Source organism: Bos indicus, chromosome 10, assembly GCF_029378745.1.
Source record: "Bos indicus isolate NIAB-ARS_2022 breed Sahiwal x Tharparkar chromosome 10, NIAB-ARS_B.indTharparkar_mat_pri_1.0, whole genome shotgun sequence".
NCBI lineage: Eukaryota > Metazoa > Chordata > Mammalia > Artiodactyla > Bovidae > Bos > Bos indicus.
In genome coordinates, this window is record NC_091769.1 from 36100829 (window position 1) to 36121000 (window position 20172).

Below are 20172 nucleotides of genomic sequence, written 5' to 3' on the forward strand. Positions count from 1 at the left end.
ATTTTCTAATGTTGAACCAATTTTGCATTTCTGGAATATAAGCAATGTGACCATAACACATTCTTCTTTTCACAAATTGCTCCTTTTTGCTATTTTTTTTTTTTAGGATCTTATATTTTTTGTAGTAAAATTAGCATGTAATATTTACTTTGTTGTACTGTATATATCTGGATATAGAGTGTCTGTGTATGAGATGGAGATGATTGCAGTTAAGAGAGTTTTCTTTAAAACAAAATAATTAAAGTAGTGGAGGTAGTTGCTTTTGGGAAAGAGGATAGTATGTACTATCTTAAAACTTTAAATTAAAAATATTATTTTAAGTAGATATGGCTATAATCTGTGAACAAGAGATAAGTAAAACCAGAAAAATGGATAAACAGGCTGAGAAAGTGATGGAGGACAAAAGGAGAGTCAGAGATCAAATTCTAGGTGATTCCCATTGCCTTATATATCTATGCTGCTGCTGCTTCTGCTAAGTCGCTTCAGTCGTGTCTGACTCTGTGTGACCCAATGGACAGCAGCCCACCAGGCTCCCCTGTCCCTGGGATTCTCCAGGCAAAAACACTGGAGTGGGTTGCCATTGCCTTCTCCAATGCATGAAAGTGAAAAGTGAAAGTGAAGTCGCTCAGTCATGTCCGACTTTGTGTGACCGCGTGGACTGCAGCCCACCAGGCTCCTCCGTCCATGGGATTTTCCAGGCAAGAGTACTGGAGTGGGTTGCCATTGCCTTCTCCGAGGTAGGAGCTAAGACCAACTAAAGAAACTTCAGGTTATGCTTCTTTTGCACACTCTTTCCAAGACAGATAGATACTCACTGAGTGGGATTGTAAGCATAATCAAATACATTTTTTTTTTATATATAATTTTTCGATTGATTTTTTGGCTGCACTGGTCTTAGTTGCTTTGCGAGGTGAATGGGAGCTTTTCTTCATTACGATGCATGGGCTTCCCATTGCGATGGCTTCTCTTGTTGCAGAGCACAGGCTCTAAGCTCACGGGCTTTAGTAGTTGCAGCTTGCAGGCCCTAGAGTGCCTGGGCTTCAGTGGTTGTGGCGCATGGGCTTAGTTGCTCAGTGGCATGTGCAGTTTTCCTGGACCAGAGATTAAACCCGTGACCCTTGCATTGGCAGACAGATCTTATTCACCCACCACCAGGGTAGTCCCAATTACAGTGTTTACAGGGTTATTTTTATGTCTTAATTTTTTTTTTTTTCTGAGTAAAGTTAAATTTTCATGAGATAAATATTCATTTTGTGCAGATTTTATTAAGCTGTATTTTGATGGCTGATTGACTACATTTTGAGATTGAATTATTATGTAATCCATAAACTTCTATAAACTAGGACAGTTTTTTATTTGAAGCAATAAAGTCCATATCATCCCAATCAGTATTGGTCACTGATTTCATCTTGAATATGAGAATTTTCCAAGAGTGGTAATTAGAGCAGTGTAAAGTCCTCAAAATTTTTCATATTTCATATTCCTGTAATGAAAATTTTTCCTTCTTTCCTCCCTTTTTTGGCCCTCTCACAGAAAGTAATCCTAAAATCACAATTCTGTTCTTAATCTCTTCATTCATTACAGTTTCTCCTCCTTTTTTCTCACCTTTTCTCTTATTGTATATTTGTTACAGAAAAGTTTTTCTTCAAAAATGGATGGGATATCTTCAGAGGCTAATGACGAAAAGTAAGTTCTTGAAATGCAGCTAAAAACATTAACTCCTTATCAGAGAAAGATATTTTTCTAATCAGTAAGACATATGGATAACTTCTGAAATGTTTTCCCAATCTGTTCCAGGGAAAAGAAGTAAATGTTACAGAATCACGGCACTTCTTGTCATATCTTTGTATAAACTCATCTAGAATCAAAATTGAGACGGATTTAGAGACTGCCTCCCATCTCTTCAATTTAAGGATGAGAAAATTGAGGCCCAAGGAAATGATTTGTCTAAAGTTGGCATCACAAACTAGCAACTGTTTACAGCCTATAGGCATATGTATATATGACAAAGAAAAATATTGTTTAAACGTTGTTTTTTAATTTTTGAACTAGTTGCCAAAGTTTCATACAACAGTTAAGATTTTCAGTTTTTTCTGAAAAATCAAGTGTTACAACACTGGGCTCATATTCTTGCTTGGCAACAACTAGCCTAGTGAAGTACATAGTAGCTGTAATGATCAAACCAGGCAGGAAGGAATTCTCTGTAGTCTCAACACCACCTATTTTTCTTAACATCTGCTAAATTATCTGTTTGGCTTTTTCAGTATTCAAAGCCTGGTCTAAAAAATCACACAGTAGTAAAACCAGAGCTAGAGCCTTTTGATTTATGATCCATTTATCTTTTGGGTTTTTTTTAGCCCATACTGCTGCTTATAGAATCTTAGTTCCCTGACCAGGGATTGAACCCATGCCCCCTACCCTGGAAGCTCAGAGCCCTGACCACTGGACCACCAGGGAATTACCTTTCTTATTGGTTTTTTTTTTTTTTAGTCCATTTATCTTATAATCGTACTTATATCAATATGGTAAACTATGTTGTACTGATTGTTTTTCAGGAAATAGTTGTATGATATACCGTATGTATTTTAAAATGCTGACTTCCTAAATACTGAATTTAAGTCTTGTACTATAAAGTTTATTAAGTGAAAATGATGACTGATTTATAAGCATGGAAGAGATATTATAATGATGGGTTTTAGAATTCAGTCTTTTACCACTGTGTATGTAAAATTTTTTCCCTTTTTCAGTGGCAATGCGGAGAGACCTGTTGGAAGACGACATTCTTCAGTAAGAAACACTTATTTGAGCTATTGTTACCTTTTATTGATTGATGACTATATACCACAGTAATTTTGAATAGCATCATCATCCCAACCCTGCTGGCTTCTATTACTCTCTGGATAAAGACTCAAGTATTTAACCTGATTACACAATTCTGTAGATATACTAAAATTCCTATTTTATGGATTTCACGGTAATTTAATTCGTTGTGTTCTGTGTAAATTATTCTTTAATAAATCTGTTTAAAAATATATAAAAACTATTGTACAGAGCTGCAGCAAAACACAAAATAATCCAGCTAAAATCTATTTAAGCACAAAACTTTTTGAGTTATGAAATTGAAAAAAATCCAAAGATAGGGATGATATTAGGCACAAGTTAACTGACAAGGGGTTCCAGCAATAGCACCAGTGGTTCTGTGATGCTTTCGCCGTAAGAATCTTTGCCGCAAGCACTTTTGCCCCATTACTAATTGGCAGCAGTATTATCATTGTGGAAGGGTTTTATAACGCAATACAAAACTCAATTACAAATATGTATCCTAGTGTTTGAAAACTGATAACCTATCTTAGTAGAAGAAATTTTAGTGAAAAACTACGATGCCAAATGAAAAGTATGAATCAATAAATTTTTTTTAATGTATTAAATGTACTATGAGCGAAAGATAAAAGGCAAGTGCTTAGGTACAACCCGCAAAATAAAATCAGTTATTTATGCAGTATTGCCATGAATTTACACACATTTTAAATGTATTCAAGTATTCTGTATTTTGCAATAAAGTCTTTAACTTTGTTATTCATTTTTCATGTTTCATTATGTCCTTTTTAATGTCCCTCTTTTATCTTTTATAGCAAAATTGTTTTCTGGTCAATTAGTTATGCAGCAGAAGTGTTTGTAGGACAGATGTCTGTGCAAGGACACTTATGGTGAAAGTACTGGACCCAATTAGTACTTGATTTCCTTTCATTTTTATACTCTAATCTCTTCCTCTGGGTAGTGAACAGCTCTCTCTCTCTATTATTATTATTACTACTGTACAGCTAGCTCACCCAACTTCCAGGTTCCAGTTCTACATAAAAAATAGTGTCTGTTTCCCCAGGATTAAAAAATACATAAATAAACCCAGAATACTCAGGGTTGAATCATGTTGGCTCTGTTATTTTGATATGGGTCAAGTCCTCATTCCCAAACCAGTCACTATTGATGAAAGAATGTTTGTGCAGATTGATCTTGGCCCCAGGTTACCTGTTGAACCCTAGAGCTGAAGCAGAGTTTTACCCAGACCACGTGGGATGAGAGTAAGCAAATAACTGGAAATTGGAGGCAAGGAGAAGGGAATGGAGCCAAATATTTAAAACCGCCACAGAGTACAAAGCAGTATGAATTTGTGGTGTTTTAGAGGTTTCTACAGGAATTTTAGCATCTCTACCTTTCTGATCATGATATAACTTGAAGTGATTTCAAGTTATATCATGAAATAATAATAGATAATAGCAGACTTTCTTGAATATTTCTCTTCTAGATATTGAAACCCCCAAGGAGTCCTCTTCAGGACCTCAGAGGTGGAAATGGGAATGAAACTATTCAGGTAAGTCTCTGGTACAAATGCATCATAGATGACTATTTTCAGTGATACTTTCAATAAGTAGAAAATTTGCTAGCTATTGAAGGGAGAGCACCATAAATGATTCTCAGTTGAATATGTATAAGTAAGCATTCCATGGCCCTCAGGTTATAATCCAAACATTTGAGCAAGATGGCACTCTTGATTTTTAACCCCTATTTACTTTTCCAGACTTCTTGCCACTCTCATACATGTATCTCACCATTTAGAATTGCTTACCATTCCCCAAACAGACATGAACTGTCAAGGCTGCGGGTATTTATATGTGATATTACCTCTGTTAAGATGGCTTGTCCCTCATCCTTCATTTACCTGCCAGTATTTTATTAAAAATTTTTTGAAACACACTGAAAAGTAGAAAGAATTTTGTAGTGAATGTTCATATAGTCATTACCTAGATTCTACAGTTAATATTTTATCATACTTGGTTTATCACATATTTGTAGTCCTCTTTACCGCATAATTCCCGTTTGATCTCTAAGACTCAGCTTTGGTGTCACTTCTCTCAGAAAATCATCCCTTAACATATTCTGTTGTAGTTGTTTACTAATGTCCATTGTAAATTAAGAACTCTCTTGAGATTAACTTTGTTGTGTGTGTTTTTAGTGTATTATACGTGGTATATAATTCACTTTCAGTACATTTTGTTGAATGATGAAATGTGTATAGCTTTGGAGACCATTTAATTCTGAGTGCTTACCCTACTTTAGCCTCTATAAATAAATTTTTCTGTTTCTCAAATACATCAAGCCTTTGCACATGATCTGAATCAAATGCTTTCCTTCTGTTCAACTCTTCATCTGACTACTAATTAATCCTTCAGATCTCAAATGTACTTCTTCACAGAAATCTTCCATAATTCTCAGGCCAAATTATTATTTTTTAATGTAGTTTTTATTCATATCACTACATTTTGAATTTTATATTTGTGTAGATTTTTGTTTTAATGTCTGTGTTACCATTAATCCCCAGTAGAGTAGGGACTGTACTGTTTGCTTTACCATTCTTCTGTTGTCACTCAGCGTGAGATTTAGTATGTGTGGTTTTTTTTTTAGTTTAATGAATGTTTGAATGAGTAAATAATGTATTCAAAGATTCATAGAGCTTTAAAACTAACAGGACCTCAATAGTAATCTTGAATCTTATTCCTTAATTTTATAAATAAGAAATAGGAGGTCCAGAGAGGTTAAATGTTTGTCTAACCCCACACAATTAGTGGCAGACTTCAGATTGGAGCTGTAATCTCCTTAGTGCTCTTTCTAATATACCACACAAATTTCAGGGTTTTTTAAAAGGTAAGAAGTATAGTAGTATTTATTATGTCCATATTATTGTCATTATTAAGCTCAAGGCCACCTGTAGTGTCTGCCAGGATCTTAACAGAGAGTATGAACATTCCTGATTCTTTGTAACAAAATTTATGCTCAGGTATCCAGAATTAGGAAAGCAAAATTCTCTATGGATTTCATTTGGTTTTGTGTTTGGTATCGATATGAGTAAAAATGTTCGTCCTTGTTAAGGAAGATGAAGGAAAATAAAAATAGTATAATGAAAATATGTTCAGCATCACTAATCATTAGGGAAATGCAAGTCAAAACCACAGTAAGATATGAATTCATATCTGTTAGGATGGCTACTGTTAAAAAAAAAAACAAAAAATAGCAACAGTTGGCTAGGATGTAGAGTAATTGGAACCACCTGACTCTTGAGAAACCTATATGCAGGTCAGGAAGCAACAGTTAGAACTGGACATGGAACAACAGACTGGTTCCAAATAGGAAAAGGAAGTATGTCAAGGCTGTATATTGTCACCCTGCTTATTTAACTTCTATGCAAAGTACATCATGAGAAACGTTGGGCTGGAAGAAGCACAAGCTGGAATCAAGATTGCCGGGAGAAATATCAATAACCTCAGATATGCAGATGACACCACCCTTATGGCAGAAAGTGAAGAGGAACTCAAAAGCCTCTTGATGAAGGTGAAAGAGGAGAGTGAAAAAGTTGGCTTAAAGCTCAACATTCAGAAAACTAAGATCATGGCATCTGGTCCCATCACTTCATGGGAAATAGATGGGGAAAGAGTGGAAACAATGTCAGACTTTATTTTTCTGGGCTCCAAAATCACTACAGATGGTGATTGCAGCCATGAAATTTAAAGACGCTTACTCCTTGGAACGAAAGTTATGACCAACCTGGATAGCATATTGAAAGGCAGAGACATTATTTTGCTAACAAAGGTCCGTCTAGTCAAGGCTATGGTTTTTCCAGTAGTCATGTATGGATGTGAGAATTGGACTGTGAAGAAAGCTGAGCGCTGAAGAATTGATGCTTTTGAAATGTGGTGTGGGAGAAGACTCTTGAGTCCCATGGACTGCAAGGAGATCCAACCAGTTCATTGTAAAGGAGATCAGTCCTGGGTGTTCTTTGGAAGGAATGATGCTAAAGCTGAAACTCCAGTACTTTGGCCACCTCATGCGAAGAGTTGACTCATTGGAAAAGACTCTGATGCTCTGAGGGATTGGGGGCAGGAGGAGAAGGGGACGACAGAGGATGAAATGGCTGGATGGCATCACTGACTCGATGGACGTGAGTTTGAGTGAACTCCGAGAGTTGATGATGGACAGGGAGGCCTGGTGTGCTGTGATTCACGGGGTCGCAAAGAGTCGGACACGACTGAGCGACTGAACTGAACTGACTGTGTACTATTGGTGGGAATGTAAAATGGGTACAGCTGCTATAGAAAATAATGATTCCTCCAGAAACTAAAATAGATTTACCATATGATTCAGCAATTCCACTTCTGGGTATATACCCCAAAGAATTAAAAGCAGAGTCTTGAAGAGATGTACACCACTGTTCATAGCATGGTTATTCACAGTAGCCAAAAGGTGGCAGCAACCCAGAATCCATTGACAGATGAATGGATAAACAAAAGGTGGTATTAATGGAATATTATTCAGCCTTAAGAAGGTAATTCTGATACATACTACAATGTGAATGAACCTTGAGAACATGATGTTAAAAGAAAGAAAAAAGCCACAAAAGACAAATACTTTTATGAATTACCTGGACTAGTCAGATTCATAGAAACAGAAAGTAAAATTGTGGTTGTGGGGAAGTTGAGGCATATGAGGGAGTTGTTTGTTGAGTATAGTTTCAGTTTTGAAAGATGAAAAGATTTCTGGGGATTGGTTACACAACCATATATATGTATGTAACAGTACTGAAGCGTACACTTAAAAACAGTTAAAAGAGGCTTGAGTATGTTAAGTAAAATAGTCACAGAAGAACAAAAACTCCATGATTCCACTTATGTGCAATGTCCAAAAGAGCCAAATTCATAGAATCAGAAAGCGGGGGAGTGGTTATCAGAGACTGAAAGGAGAGGGAAATGGAGAGTTGCCAATCAATGGGTATAAAGTTTCGGTTATACATGGTGAATGAATTCTAGAGATGCACTGTATAACACTATGTCTATAGTTAACAACATTGTATTGTACACTTAAAAATCTGTTAAGAGAGTAGATCGCATCAAGTTCTTACCATAATAAAATTAGAAAAATTGTAAGTGATTTTATGTTAATTGTACTTTACCACAATTAAAAAAATTCTTTTAATCTTAAAAATAGCATAGTAAGGTTACCATGATAGGTAATATATCACTTGTTTTGTTTCCAGTCTTTCTTCTACTGGATAGCAAAATTACCATTTATTTAAAGGAGAGAGAAAAGGTTAAGGACAATAATCACCTTCCTTAAATATATGTTGTTTGTGTCAGTGAGCTTATCATCATTCACATTGAAAATCATATTCATGTTAAGTGCTTCTGTATTGGAATTTTTGAAGGATCAAATTATCAAAATTAATAATATCACATTAATTTAAAATAAGACCTGGTGTCTGTCATATCATACTCTTGGAAACATACTTCTTAGTGGTTTCATTAAGAATCTTACCATATATTCTCTACCCTTAGGAACCCAATGCTTTGAGAAATAAGAAAAACTCTCGTCGAGTGAGCTTTGCAGATACTATAAAGTAAGTTGAAAAAAATAATTTAAATGTTACTGGTAATACTTTTTTGTGTGTTACACCAAATATGTTGGTACTAACTGATTTGGATAATTGGTGTGTCAATTAGATAAACGTTAGAAAATTGTTATTTAAAAGTCTGTTATGCTTAAAAGACGGAGAAGGCAATGGCACCCCACTCCAGTATTCTTGCCTGGAAAATCCCATGGACGGAGGAGCCTGGAAGGCTCCAGTCCATGGGCTCACAAAGAGTCCGACACGACTGAGGGACTTCACTTTCACTTTTCACTTTCATGCATTGGAGAAGGAAATGGCAACCCACTCCAGTGTTCTTGCCTGGAGAATCCCAGGGATGGGGGAGCCTGGTGGGCTGCCATCTATGGGGTTGCACAGAGTCGGACACGACTGAAGCGACTTAGCAGCAAGCAGGAGCAGCATGCTTAAAAGAAACACTGAAAGCATCCCCTCTAAAGTCCAGAAGAAAAACAACTATGTTTTACTGCTGTTATTTAACATTTTTTTGAGGTGCTAAACAACAAAAATAGAGAAAAAAAACGGAGTTATAAAAATTTGAATATATTTCCTACATAATAATAATCAGAAGATAAATGTCTTTTTTTCTTTATATTTTGTTGCTATAAATTTAATAATAATAGCATATGAAGAATAAAACATTACTGAAGGATACTAAGTTAAGAATTGTACAGGGAATTCCCTGGTGTGGCCAAAAAAAAAAAAAAAGAATTGTACAAATGAAGACAAGTACCTAAATAAAAAGATTTAATATCATAAAGACGTCACTTCTCCCTGTTATTAATTTAATGTAATTCTTATATGTAGTATTTTTATGATTATTTTCTTGATGCTCATCAATATATTTGTATTTCCTCACTGAAGAGTTATTTGAGAATTTTAAAATTCATATCTAGTAAAGGCATTTTGTGGTCATTTTCAGTTATATTGTAGTGAGAAAATGCTAATCTGTATTATTTTGATTTTTATTGACATTTTCTGTGTGATCTTATGTATGATCAATTATTGTGAATTATCCATAAGTACTTGGAAAAGAAGATAATATTTTGACTATTGGAGTGTAGAATTTGGCATATCAATTCTATCCATTTTCTACCTTTTATTATTTGGGTCTTCTGTAATCTTATATAGTTTCAGTCACTCTAATTTCCATGAATTATGAGAGGTAAATTAGTCTCTAATTGATACTGCATCCCACTCTAACTCTTTATCCAATAGTTTTTCTCTGTGAATGTTTATTCTATGTTCATTGGTGCATATTATCATTGTTGATCTTTATTCAAGATTGTACTTTCTGGCATTACAAACTAATCATCTTTGCTTTGTTTATTGCTTTTTGATTCAGATTCTACCTAGACTGCTGTTAAGGTTTCTGTCTCTGCTAGATTTTTGCTTTCATATTTGTGGTACACCTTTTTGTATTGTTTGACCATGTATGAACAATTGTAAAGTTAGTCTGTTCCCTCCCTTACTTGTACTATTTAATATGCTTAAACTTCAGTTAAAACTTCATTGTTTTATATGATATCCTTTGGTATTTATAAAGGATGAGGTAGTTAGCCTACTTCTTCCTTTTATTTTTCCCCCATCCTCATTCCTTTCTTAATTTTTTTTTTTTTGAAATGTTTATCATGTCTCTTTTTCCCTCTCTCTTTCTCTCTCATATCTCTCTCTCTCTCTCTGGGAATTTGACGTTAGGGAATCTGTCACATTTGTGTATCAGTTCTATTATATATATTTAATTGTTCATATCAGTTCTGTCACAATAGTTGCCCTAATTATCTCTTGGTTGGTTGAAGCTTTTTCCCTTATATTTGAGGGCTCATTTGAACAATACTCTCTGAGTTCTTGGGTACTCAAACTGTTAGTTACAGGCTTTATACTTGACGATTTAGCTGAATATAAAATCTTCAGTTCACTTTCTCTTTAAAGAACTTGTTACTGTGGTTCTGTTCTTTTAGCATTGAATGCTTCCATGAACAAGTCAGAGGAGAGTCTTTTCATTTCCTATCTTTGAAGTTTATTGACTTTACTAGAATGCATCTTCATTTTGACTGCTTTGGGTCTTGAATCTTGAATCAACCTTTTAATATTTTTTCTATTCCATTATGTAAATTTCATTCAGTTCACTTCAGTCGCTCAGTCGTGTACGATCTTTTGTGACGCCATGGACTGCAGCATGCCATGCTTCCCTGTCCATCACCAACTCCTGGAGCTTGCTCAAACTCATGTCCATCCAGTTGGTGATGCCATCCAACCATCTCATCCTCTGTTGTCCCCTTCTCCTTTTGCCTTCAATCTTTCCCAGCATCAGGGTCTTTTCAAATGAGTCAGTTCTTCGAATCAGGTGGCCAAAGTGTCGGAGGTTCAGTTTCAGCATCAGTCATTTCAATGAATATTCAGGACTGATTTCCTTTAGGATGGACTGGTTGGATCTCCTTGCAGTCCAAAGGGCTCTCAAGAGTCCTCTCCAGCACCACAGTTCAAAAGCATCAATTCTTCAGCATTCAGCTTTCTCTATAGTCTAACTCTCACATCCATATATGACTACTGGAAAAACCACAGCTTTGACTAGACAGACCTTTGTTGGCAATGTAATGTCTCTGCTTTTTAATATACTGTCTAGCTTGGTCATAGCTTTTCTTTCAAGGAGCAAGTGTCTTTTAATTTCACGGCTGCAATCACCATCTGCAGTGATTTTGGAGCCCCCCAACATAAAGTCTGTCACTGTTTCCAGTGTTTCCCTATCTATTTGCCATGAAGTGATGGGACCAGATGCCATGATCTTCTTTTTCTGAGTGTTGAGTTTTCAGCCAACTTTTTCCCTCTCCTGTTTCACTTTCATCAAGAGGCTCTTTATCTTCTTTACATTCTGCCACAAGGGTGGTGTCATCTGTATATCTGAGGTTATTGATGTTTCTCCCTGCAATTTTGATTCCAGCTTGTACTTCATCCAGCCTGGCATTTCTCATGATGTACTCTACATATAAGTTAAATAAGTAGGGTAACAATATACAGCCTTGACGTACTTCCTTTTCCTATTTGGAACCAGTCTATTGTTCCATGTCCAGTTCTAACTGTTGCTTCCTGACCTGCATACAGATTGCTCAAGAGGCAGGTAAGGTGGTCTGGTGTTTCCATCTCTTTAAGAATTTTACAGTTTGTTTTGGTCCACACAGTCAAAGGCTTTGGTGTAGTCAATAAAGCAGAAGTAGATGTTTTCCTGGAACTCTCTTGCTTTTTTTATGATTCAACAGATGTTGACAATTTGATCTCTGGTTTCTCTGCCTTTTTCAAATATAGCTTGAACATATGGAAGTTCTCGTTCATGTACTGTTGAAGCCTCTCTTGGAGAATTTTGAGCTAGCATGTGAGATGAGTGCAGTTGTGTAGTAGTTTGAACATTCTTTGGCATTGCCTTTCTTTGGGATTGGAATGAAAACTGATCTTTTCCAGTCCTGTGGCCACTGCTGAGTTTTCCAAATTTGCTGGCACATTGAATGCAGCACTTTCACAGCATCATCTTTTAGGACTTGAAATAGCTCACCTGGAATTCCATCACCTCCACTAGCCTTGTTCATAGTGATGCTCCTAAGGCCCACTTGACTTCGCATTTCAGGATGTCTGGCTCTAGGTGAGTGATCACACCATCGTGGTTATCTGGGTCATGAAGATCTTTTTTGCATAGTTCTTCTGTGTATTCTTGCCACCTCTTCTTAAGATCTTCTGCTTCTGTTAGGTCCATACCATTTCTGTCCTTTATTGAGCCCATCTTTGCATGAAATGTTCCCTTGGTATCTCTAATTTTCTTGAAGAGATCTTTACGATCACTGAGGAATGCTTTCTTATCTCTCTTTGCTATTCTTTGAAACTCTGCATTCAGATGGATATATCTTTCCTTTTCTCTTTTGCCGTTCGCTTCTCTTCTTTTCTCAGCTATTTGTAAGGCCTCCTCAGTCAAACATTTTGCCTTTTTGCATTTCTTTTTCTTGGGGATGGTCTTGATCACCGCCTCCTATACAATGTCACGAACTTCCTTCCATAGTTCTTCAGGTGCTCTATCAAATCTAATTCCTTGAATCTGTTTGTCACTTCCACTGTATAATCATAAAGGATTTGATTTAGGTCATACCTGAATAGCCTAGTGGTTTTCCCTACTTTCTTCAGTTTAAGTCTGAATTTTGCAAGGAGTTCATGATCTGAGCCACAGTCAGCTCCCGGTCTTATTTTTTTGACTCTATGGAGCTTCTCCATTTTCTGCCACAAAGAATGTAATCGATCTGATTTTGGTATTGACCATCTGGTGATGTCCATGTGTAGAGTCTTTTCTTGTGTTGTTGGAAGAGGGTGTTTGCTATGACCAGTGCATTCTCTTGGCAAAACTCTGTTAGCCTTTGCCCTGATTCATTTTGTATTCCAAGCCCAAACTTTCTTATTACTCCAAGTATCTCTTGACTTCCTACTTTTGCATTCCAGTCCCCTATGATGAAAAGGACATCTTTTTTAGGTGTTAGTTCTAGAAGGTCTTGTAGGTCATCGTAGAACTGTTCAAATTCAGCTTCTTCGGCATTAGTGGTTAGGGCATAGACTTGGATTACTGTGATATTGAATGGTTTGCCTTCAAACAGAGATGACTCTATCATTTTTGAGATTGCACCCAAGTACCACATTTTGGACTCTTGTTAACTATGATGGCTACTCCATTTCTTCTAAGGGATTCTTGCCCACAGTAGTAGATATAATGGTCATCTGAATTAAACTCACCCCTTCCAGTGAATTTTAGTTCACTGATTCCTAAAACGTTGATGTTCACACTTGCCATCTCCTGTTTGACCACTTCCAATTTACCTTGATTCATGGACCTAACATTCCAGGTTCCTATGCAATATTGTTCTTTATAGCATCAGACTTTACGTCCATCACCAGTCATATCCACAACTGGGCATTGTTTTCGCTTTGGCTCCATGTCTTCTTTCTTTCTGGAGTGATTTCTCCATTCTTCTCCAGTAGCATATTGGGCACCTGTCAACCTGGGGAGTTCATCTTTCAGTGTCATATCTTTTTGCCTTTTCACTAGGGACTCAATACTTTATAAATACAATGTTTATAATCTTTGCTTTTCTGTGTTATAGTCTCTCTTAATTCCTTTTATTTTCTTTTACTTTGTTTAGTTAAATTTTTCTGTTCTTTATCATATTTTCCAAAGTACTTACTCACTCTGACTCTTCCAGTTTCACCTTCTTTCTGTTGATGATTATATTTTTTCTTCTGCTTCTTTCATTAATTTCATCTATTTGTGTGTCATTTTCTGTCTTCTTATCTTTTCCTTGAGTTCTTGCATTTCTGCCTTTCAGAGAGATGATTGCTTTGTTATGCTTTTTAAATCCATAGCAAACTGTGCATACAGTTTTCATCATCTTTGGGACATTTTTCTCAGTATTTTTTTTATGTTAATAAAGTATATTATGCTTTGCTTTCTTTTAATCTTTGGTGTCTTTCTGGATTGTATGCTTTTTCCTCATCATTGAATATGTTGGGTGTTCCTGAACCAGTTATTTTCAAGACATTTCTGTGGAGGAGGAGGGGATGTGGTGGTATTCCAGGGTAGCTGTTTTTCTATAAATAGGCTTTCTTTTTAGCTATTGTAAAGACAGACTGTCTATTTAATATCACCACCTTCAAATTTTATTTTCTGTATAACTTAGACTGCTTTGACTTGGCCTATAGTGAGATGAGTTCCTAGATCAATTTAACCTTGGATTTGAACAGTTTTGGATGAGACTTGATTGTTTTCATGTCCAGAAATCTTCTAGGCAAGTCTTGGGCTTTAATCTCCATTATTTCCCATTCCTCATTTGTTCCTCTGTCTCCTCCAAATTCTTTACCTTAATAAACCTTTAGGATCAGACAGATTAAAGAAATTCAGTTCTGCAGTTGCCACATAAAACATGATTTTGCACTAGGATGCCCAGGATTTCAGTTGTAGGGCTGCTGGGAAAATGTTTTCTTCTTTTCCTTAGAGGAAGAGTAAGTAGATGTTGGTAAGGGGTGAAGTAGGGAGTTCCCTCTTAGCAGACACTGTGTGACATCTTTCTGTTAACTGAGTAGTTCCAAACAGTAGGTGTCTTCTGAAATATAAATTTGTTGTTGTTGACTCACAGTAATTGTAATTGTTTTATTGCTCTTTTCTGTTTATCTTTTATCTGTAAGTCAATTAATGCCTTTATGGATAAACATGAGTTGTCAATGTTTTATATGTATTGAATTCCAAGGGTGGGGGGTGGGAGAGACATAAGATTTGGTATTACCGGGGAAGGCTAGCTATTGCCTGCCAGTAGGCTTCCCTTGGTGGTATATTCCTTGGTGAAGTTGCCACTATCTTCCTAAATCCTGAACTTGGTTTTGCAGACTACTATTTTTTTTTCCCCTGTACCAAACTGGGTGGATCTTTTAGAAATGGGCTTGTATTAAAGAGATTCACTAGAGATTTGTTTGTAAATAAGAATGCTACTACTAAATATGGGCTTCCTTGGTGGCTCAGATGGTAAAGAATCTGCCTGCATTACAGGAGACCTGGGTTCAATCCCTGGGTCAGGAATATCCCCTGGAGAAGGGAATGGCTACCCACTCCAGTATTCTTGCCTAGAGAATTCTGTGAATAGAGAAGCCTGGCAGGCTACAGTCCATGGGATTGCAAAGAGTCAGACACGAGTGAGTGACTAACCATTTCTTCACTTCACTACTAAATATATCATGAGAAACAAATGAATCAGAACCCTTATATGAGTACATCAATACATTCCTCAAAGGCATTCTACCTAAGAAAATAAATTATACTGTAAATATGGCTTGCTGATCATGGAATCTGAACTATTAGTTATGAATCTGAACTATTAGTTATAATTCAGAATGTTTAAAGGCACCAGGCTATGAAACCTAATGAATCTACCTCCACAGTAAATATATACACACCTATTATTGAATGTCTTAAAAGATTCTATTTGTACTCTCTGTATACTCCCTGAATAACTGTGGCCTGCTACTGCTGCTGCTGCTAAGTCGCTTCAGTCTTGTCCGACTGTGCGACCACATAGACAGCAGCCCACCAGGCTCCCCTGTCCCTGGGATTCTCCAGGCAAGAACACTGGAGTGGGTTGCCATTTCCTTCTCCAATGCATGAAAATGAAAAGTCAAAGTGAAGTCGCTCAGTCATGTCCGACTCTTAGCGACCCCATGGACTGCAGCCCACCAGGCTCCTCCATCCATGGGATTTTCCAGGCAAGAGTACTGGAGTAGGGTGCCATTGCCTTCTCCGAACTGTGGCCTAGGTTTGATTTAATAACTCACTTTCTCCACTTTGTTTCAGACTGACTTTTCCTTCACATGTTGTTGCTGCTGCTGTTGTTGTTGTTTTGTTGGCTTGCAAAATCTTAGTTCTCTGAGGAGAGATCGGACATGGATAATTTTACTTAATTGCGTGCTAAGTCACTTCAGTTGTGTCCAGCTTTTTGCAACCCTATGGACTATAGCTCACCAGGCTCCCCTGTCCATAGGATTCTTCAGTCAAGAATACTGGAGTGGGTTGCTATGCCCTTCTCCAGGGTATCTTCCTGACTCAGAGATCAAACCCTCATCTTTTAACATCTCCTGAATTGGCAGGGGGGTTCTTTACCACTAGTGCTGAATATTAATGTACAAATTACTATTTCAAGTTTTCTGTTAAGCATTTGTACTGTGTTAGATATTTTTATGTAAATTAACCTTTTTTCTTTTGAGTTACTTCGTTGGGATTATATTCCTCAAAGTAGAATTCCCAGGTTTAAAAGAAGGAGCAGTTACATAGTCATTACATTTTTGTTACTGGTTTTAGTAACTTTAGTAATGTACCTGTTTTTCCTCAGGGTATATTTTAACACTTAATTTTAGCTGATTTGATTGATTTTATTATCTTAGTTATTTTAATTTGGATTTTATTTGTCATTACTATTTTTTCTATATTTTGCTCATTTGTGCTTTTTTTCGTCTCATTTTGAAACGTTTTATTTTTCATTTCCTCATCTACCTAGACAATATTAAAGAAAATATTTTAAAGTTTTTGTGTGATTGAACTCTTTGTTATTAAAGCATGTGTCTTTCTTGGTTCATAAATATTTGCAACAGATTGTACCTTTGAAAGCTTTCCCTATATCATAGATACTGTATAGGTTGAAAAAAAATGAGAGAGCAAGGGATAACATAATTAAGATAAATTTACAGGAAAATGGAGGAAAGAACTATTTTGCCATTTCAGTTAAGTATCTCCATATGTTTGCTAAATATGCTTTAGTAAATATGTTTTATACATTTACAACTTACTATTTGCCTACTTAATGTGTGGTGTTCCAAAATTTGGATCTTATATATAAAATAGATAACTAATAATAACATGCTATATAGCACAAGGAACTCTACTCAGTACTCTATAATGGCCTATATGGGAAAAGAATCTTAAAAAAAAGAAGTAGATATATATATACATTATATTTAAAAAAAGTAGATATATATATATACACATATATATATATATGATCCACTTTGCTGTGCACTTGAAACTAACACAGCGTTATAAATCAACTATACTTCAGTAAAAATAAAAATTTGGATCTTGAGGCATCTAAATATATTTCGGCATTTTCTTGTTTGTATTTCTTTCATTTTTTTTTTCTCTGACTTTTTACATGTAAATTGGGTTATTCATTGTTAGTTTTCATTGATAACTTTCCTCTTAGTATATAATAGCAACCTTGTTTAGTTCTAATTCTTTTTTGCTATGAAACATAATGTGTTTAATTACTTCATAGTTATCTTCACTTTTCTGTTGTTTGTTAAAATATTTTTTTAAATATTTTTAATTTGTAACTTGCAGGTTGTAGATTGAGTTTAAAATTTTTAAAAATTTAGTCAATAGCCATTTTTAATAGGGTACTTCAACCTGTTTACATTTGTTAAAATCAGTACGCCTATTCTCTCTGTATTATTGGGTAAATTTAACTTCATTGTTGCAGATTTTTGGTTTTATTTTTAAATTTTTATTGGAATATAGTTGATTCACAATGTTGAGGGTTTTGTTTTGTTTTTAAACAAGAATGGGTTTTGTAAATGCTTTTAGAGCAATTATTAAAATAACTGAGTTTTTAGTAGTTTAATCTTTAATATGATAAAATAAATTTTTGGATGTTGTGTTATCTCTGCATTCCTGGGATAAATCCAATTTAATCATAAAATAACTTTGCTAGCGTTAGTTTCGGAGAAGGCAGTGGCACCCCACTCCAGTACTCTTGCCTGGAAAATCCCATGGACGGAGGAGCCTGGTGGGCTGCAGTCCATGGGGTCTCGAAGAGTCAGAAACGACTGAGCGACTTCACTTTCACTTTTTACTTTCATGCATTGGAGAAGGAAATGGCAACCCACTCCAGTGTTCTTGCCTGGAGAATCCCAGGGACAGGGCACCCTGGTGGGCTGCCGTCTATGGGGTCGCACAGAGTCAGGCACGACTGAAGCGACTTAGCAGCAGAAGCATTAGTTTGCTAATATTTTGGGTTTTCTGCACTAATATTCATATATGAGATTGGCCTATAGATTTTGTTATGTGGTATTCTTACTTGGTTTTACTACTGAGGTTCTATGAAGTTTTATAAATCAATCAGAAAGCTTTATCTTACTTATCTCAAAACATCATAGTGTTCTAATTAAAACTTGAAGATTTGGGGGAGTTCCCTGGTTGCCTAGGGATTAGGATTCCAGGCTGTCACTTCTGTGGCCTGACTTCAACCCCTGGTGGGCGAACTGAGATCCCACAAGCCATGCAGTTCAGTCAAAAAAAAAAAAAAAGCTTGCAGATTTTCAGTAATCTTTATTTTCTTTTCTAGAGTATTCCAGACAGAGTCTCATATGAAAATAGTGAAAAAGTCAGAAATTTCAGGTAAATTTGTTCTGTAACCCCTACTAAATCTGTTTTCTATATGATTATGCTGTGGTTATCTAACCAGATAACTGGTATAACTTAATATCTATCTTATTGCTTAAAAAGTGTAACTTGAGCTGTGAGGGGCAGAAGGTAATGTGCGGCATTAGTATTTTTTTATTGTTGTTAACATCCTTATGTAATTTTTCTAATACTTTATTACTGTATTTTTGAAAAACTTTAATAACCCTTTCTCTATTTATAGAAACAGAAGCAGGAGAAAATGTCCTGTTTATACAGTAAGTAAGAAAAGTGTGATGCAAATTATACTTTAAATGTTGTTTATTCCTATTATTTAAGTGTTTTTAAAGTTAATATTCTTTTTGTTTTTTATTTTAATTCCCTTTTGTGTAATACTTAGGATTAATTCTTAAAACACATTATTTGCATAATAATATGCTGCTATGGCTGTTAAATATAGCTTATCCTCTTAAGAGGGATGAAACATTCTACTTTCATATGTAAATCTTTAAAATACGTTCGCTAGTGGAAAACAATAAATACCAGGTCTTCAGATTTTTTTCATTAAATGTTTTTATTATAATATTAATTCAAAAATTAAATAATCATAGAGCTTGAACAGATGGAAAGATGCTTATCTTCCTCATAAAAGAAATATAACTTAGGCTATATTGAGATATAATGTTTATCTAATCAATTAAGAATCTAGATAAAAAGTCACTCATTGGTAGTAGGTAAATATTATAGAGGGCTTCCCAGGTGGCACTACTGGTAAAGAATCTGCTTGCCAGTGCAGGAGACACAAGAGACTTGAGTTTGATCCCTGGGTTGGGAAGATCCTCTGGAGGATGAAGTGGTACCCCACTTCAGTATTCTTGCCTGTAGAATCCCTGTTGGGCTACAGTCCATGGAGTCACAAAGAGTCAGACATGACTGAGCATCTGAGCATATACTGTAGAAGACAATTGCCAATGTCATTCCAGATTTTAACTTCACTTGCTCTTTGGCACAGAGATTTCATGTAAGATGCAAAAGATTCTAAAGGTCTATCACTAAGAGGTTGGTTAAATAAATATCAGTTTTTCCATGTAATTGACTAGAGCTGAGCTGGAAGGAAAAGATTCTCTGTATATACTTATACAGAAAAATCTCTAGGTCATATTACTCAGGCTTCTCACAGATAAACACTATTGATAATTTTGGATGTCCTTGGAGAAATTTTATATATATATATATATATATATATATATATATATATATATATATGTATGTATGTATATGTATATATATATATATGGAGAAGGCAATGGCAACCCACTCCAGTACTCTTGCCTGGAAAATCCCATGGACGGAGGAGCCTGGTAGGCTGCAGTCCATGGGGTCGAGAAGAGTCGGACACGACTGAGCGACTTCACTTTATTTTTTCACTTTCATGCATTGGAGAAGGCATTGGCAACCCACTCCAGTGTTCTTGCCTGAAGAATCCCAGGGACGGGGGAGCCTGGTGGGCTGCCGTCTATTGGGTCGCACAGAGTTGGACACGACTGAATCGACTTAGCAGCAGCGTATATGTGTGTGTGTGTGTATATATATGTATATATATCTAACTACATGTTAATCTTTAGCTTTAAAAAAAAGACAAAAATGGGATCACTTAATGTCTTGTAGCACTTCCCATGTTGTTACATATAGATCTACCTCAGTCTATTATAATATGCTGTATGTTAGCACCAATGTT

At 35.8% G+C, this 20172-nt stretch overlaps 1 protein-coding gene across 1 annotated transcript in view; it reads left to right on the forward strand.

Annotated features, from left to right (window-relative positions):
* The window catches only part of KNL1 (kinetochore scaffold 1), a 64854-nt gene that overhangs the window by 5987 nt on the left and 38695 nt on the right, over positions 1 to 20172 (forward strand). The window contains 6 exon segments of the mRNA XM_019968529.2: positions 1634 to 1686; positions 2748 to 2787; positions 4304 to 4369; positions 8382 to 8443; positions 18379 to 18431; positions 18679 to 18712. Of these exon segments, the coding sequence (XP_019824088.2) occupies positions 1652 to 1686; positions 2748 to 2787; positions 4304 to 4369; positions 8382 to 8443; positions 18379 to 18431; positions 18679 to 18712 (290 nt within the window). The 5' untranslated portion in view covers positions 1634 to 1651.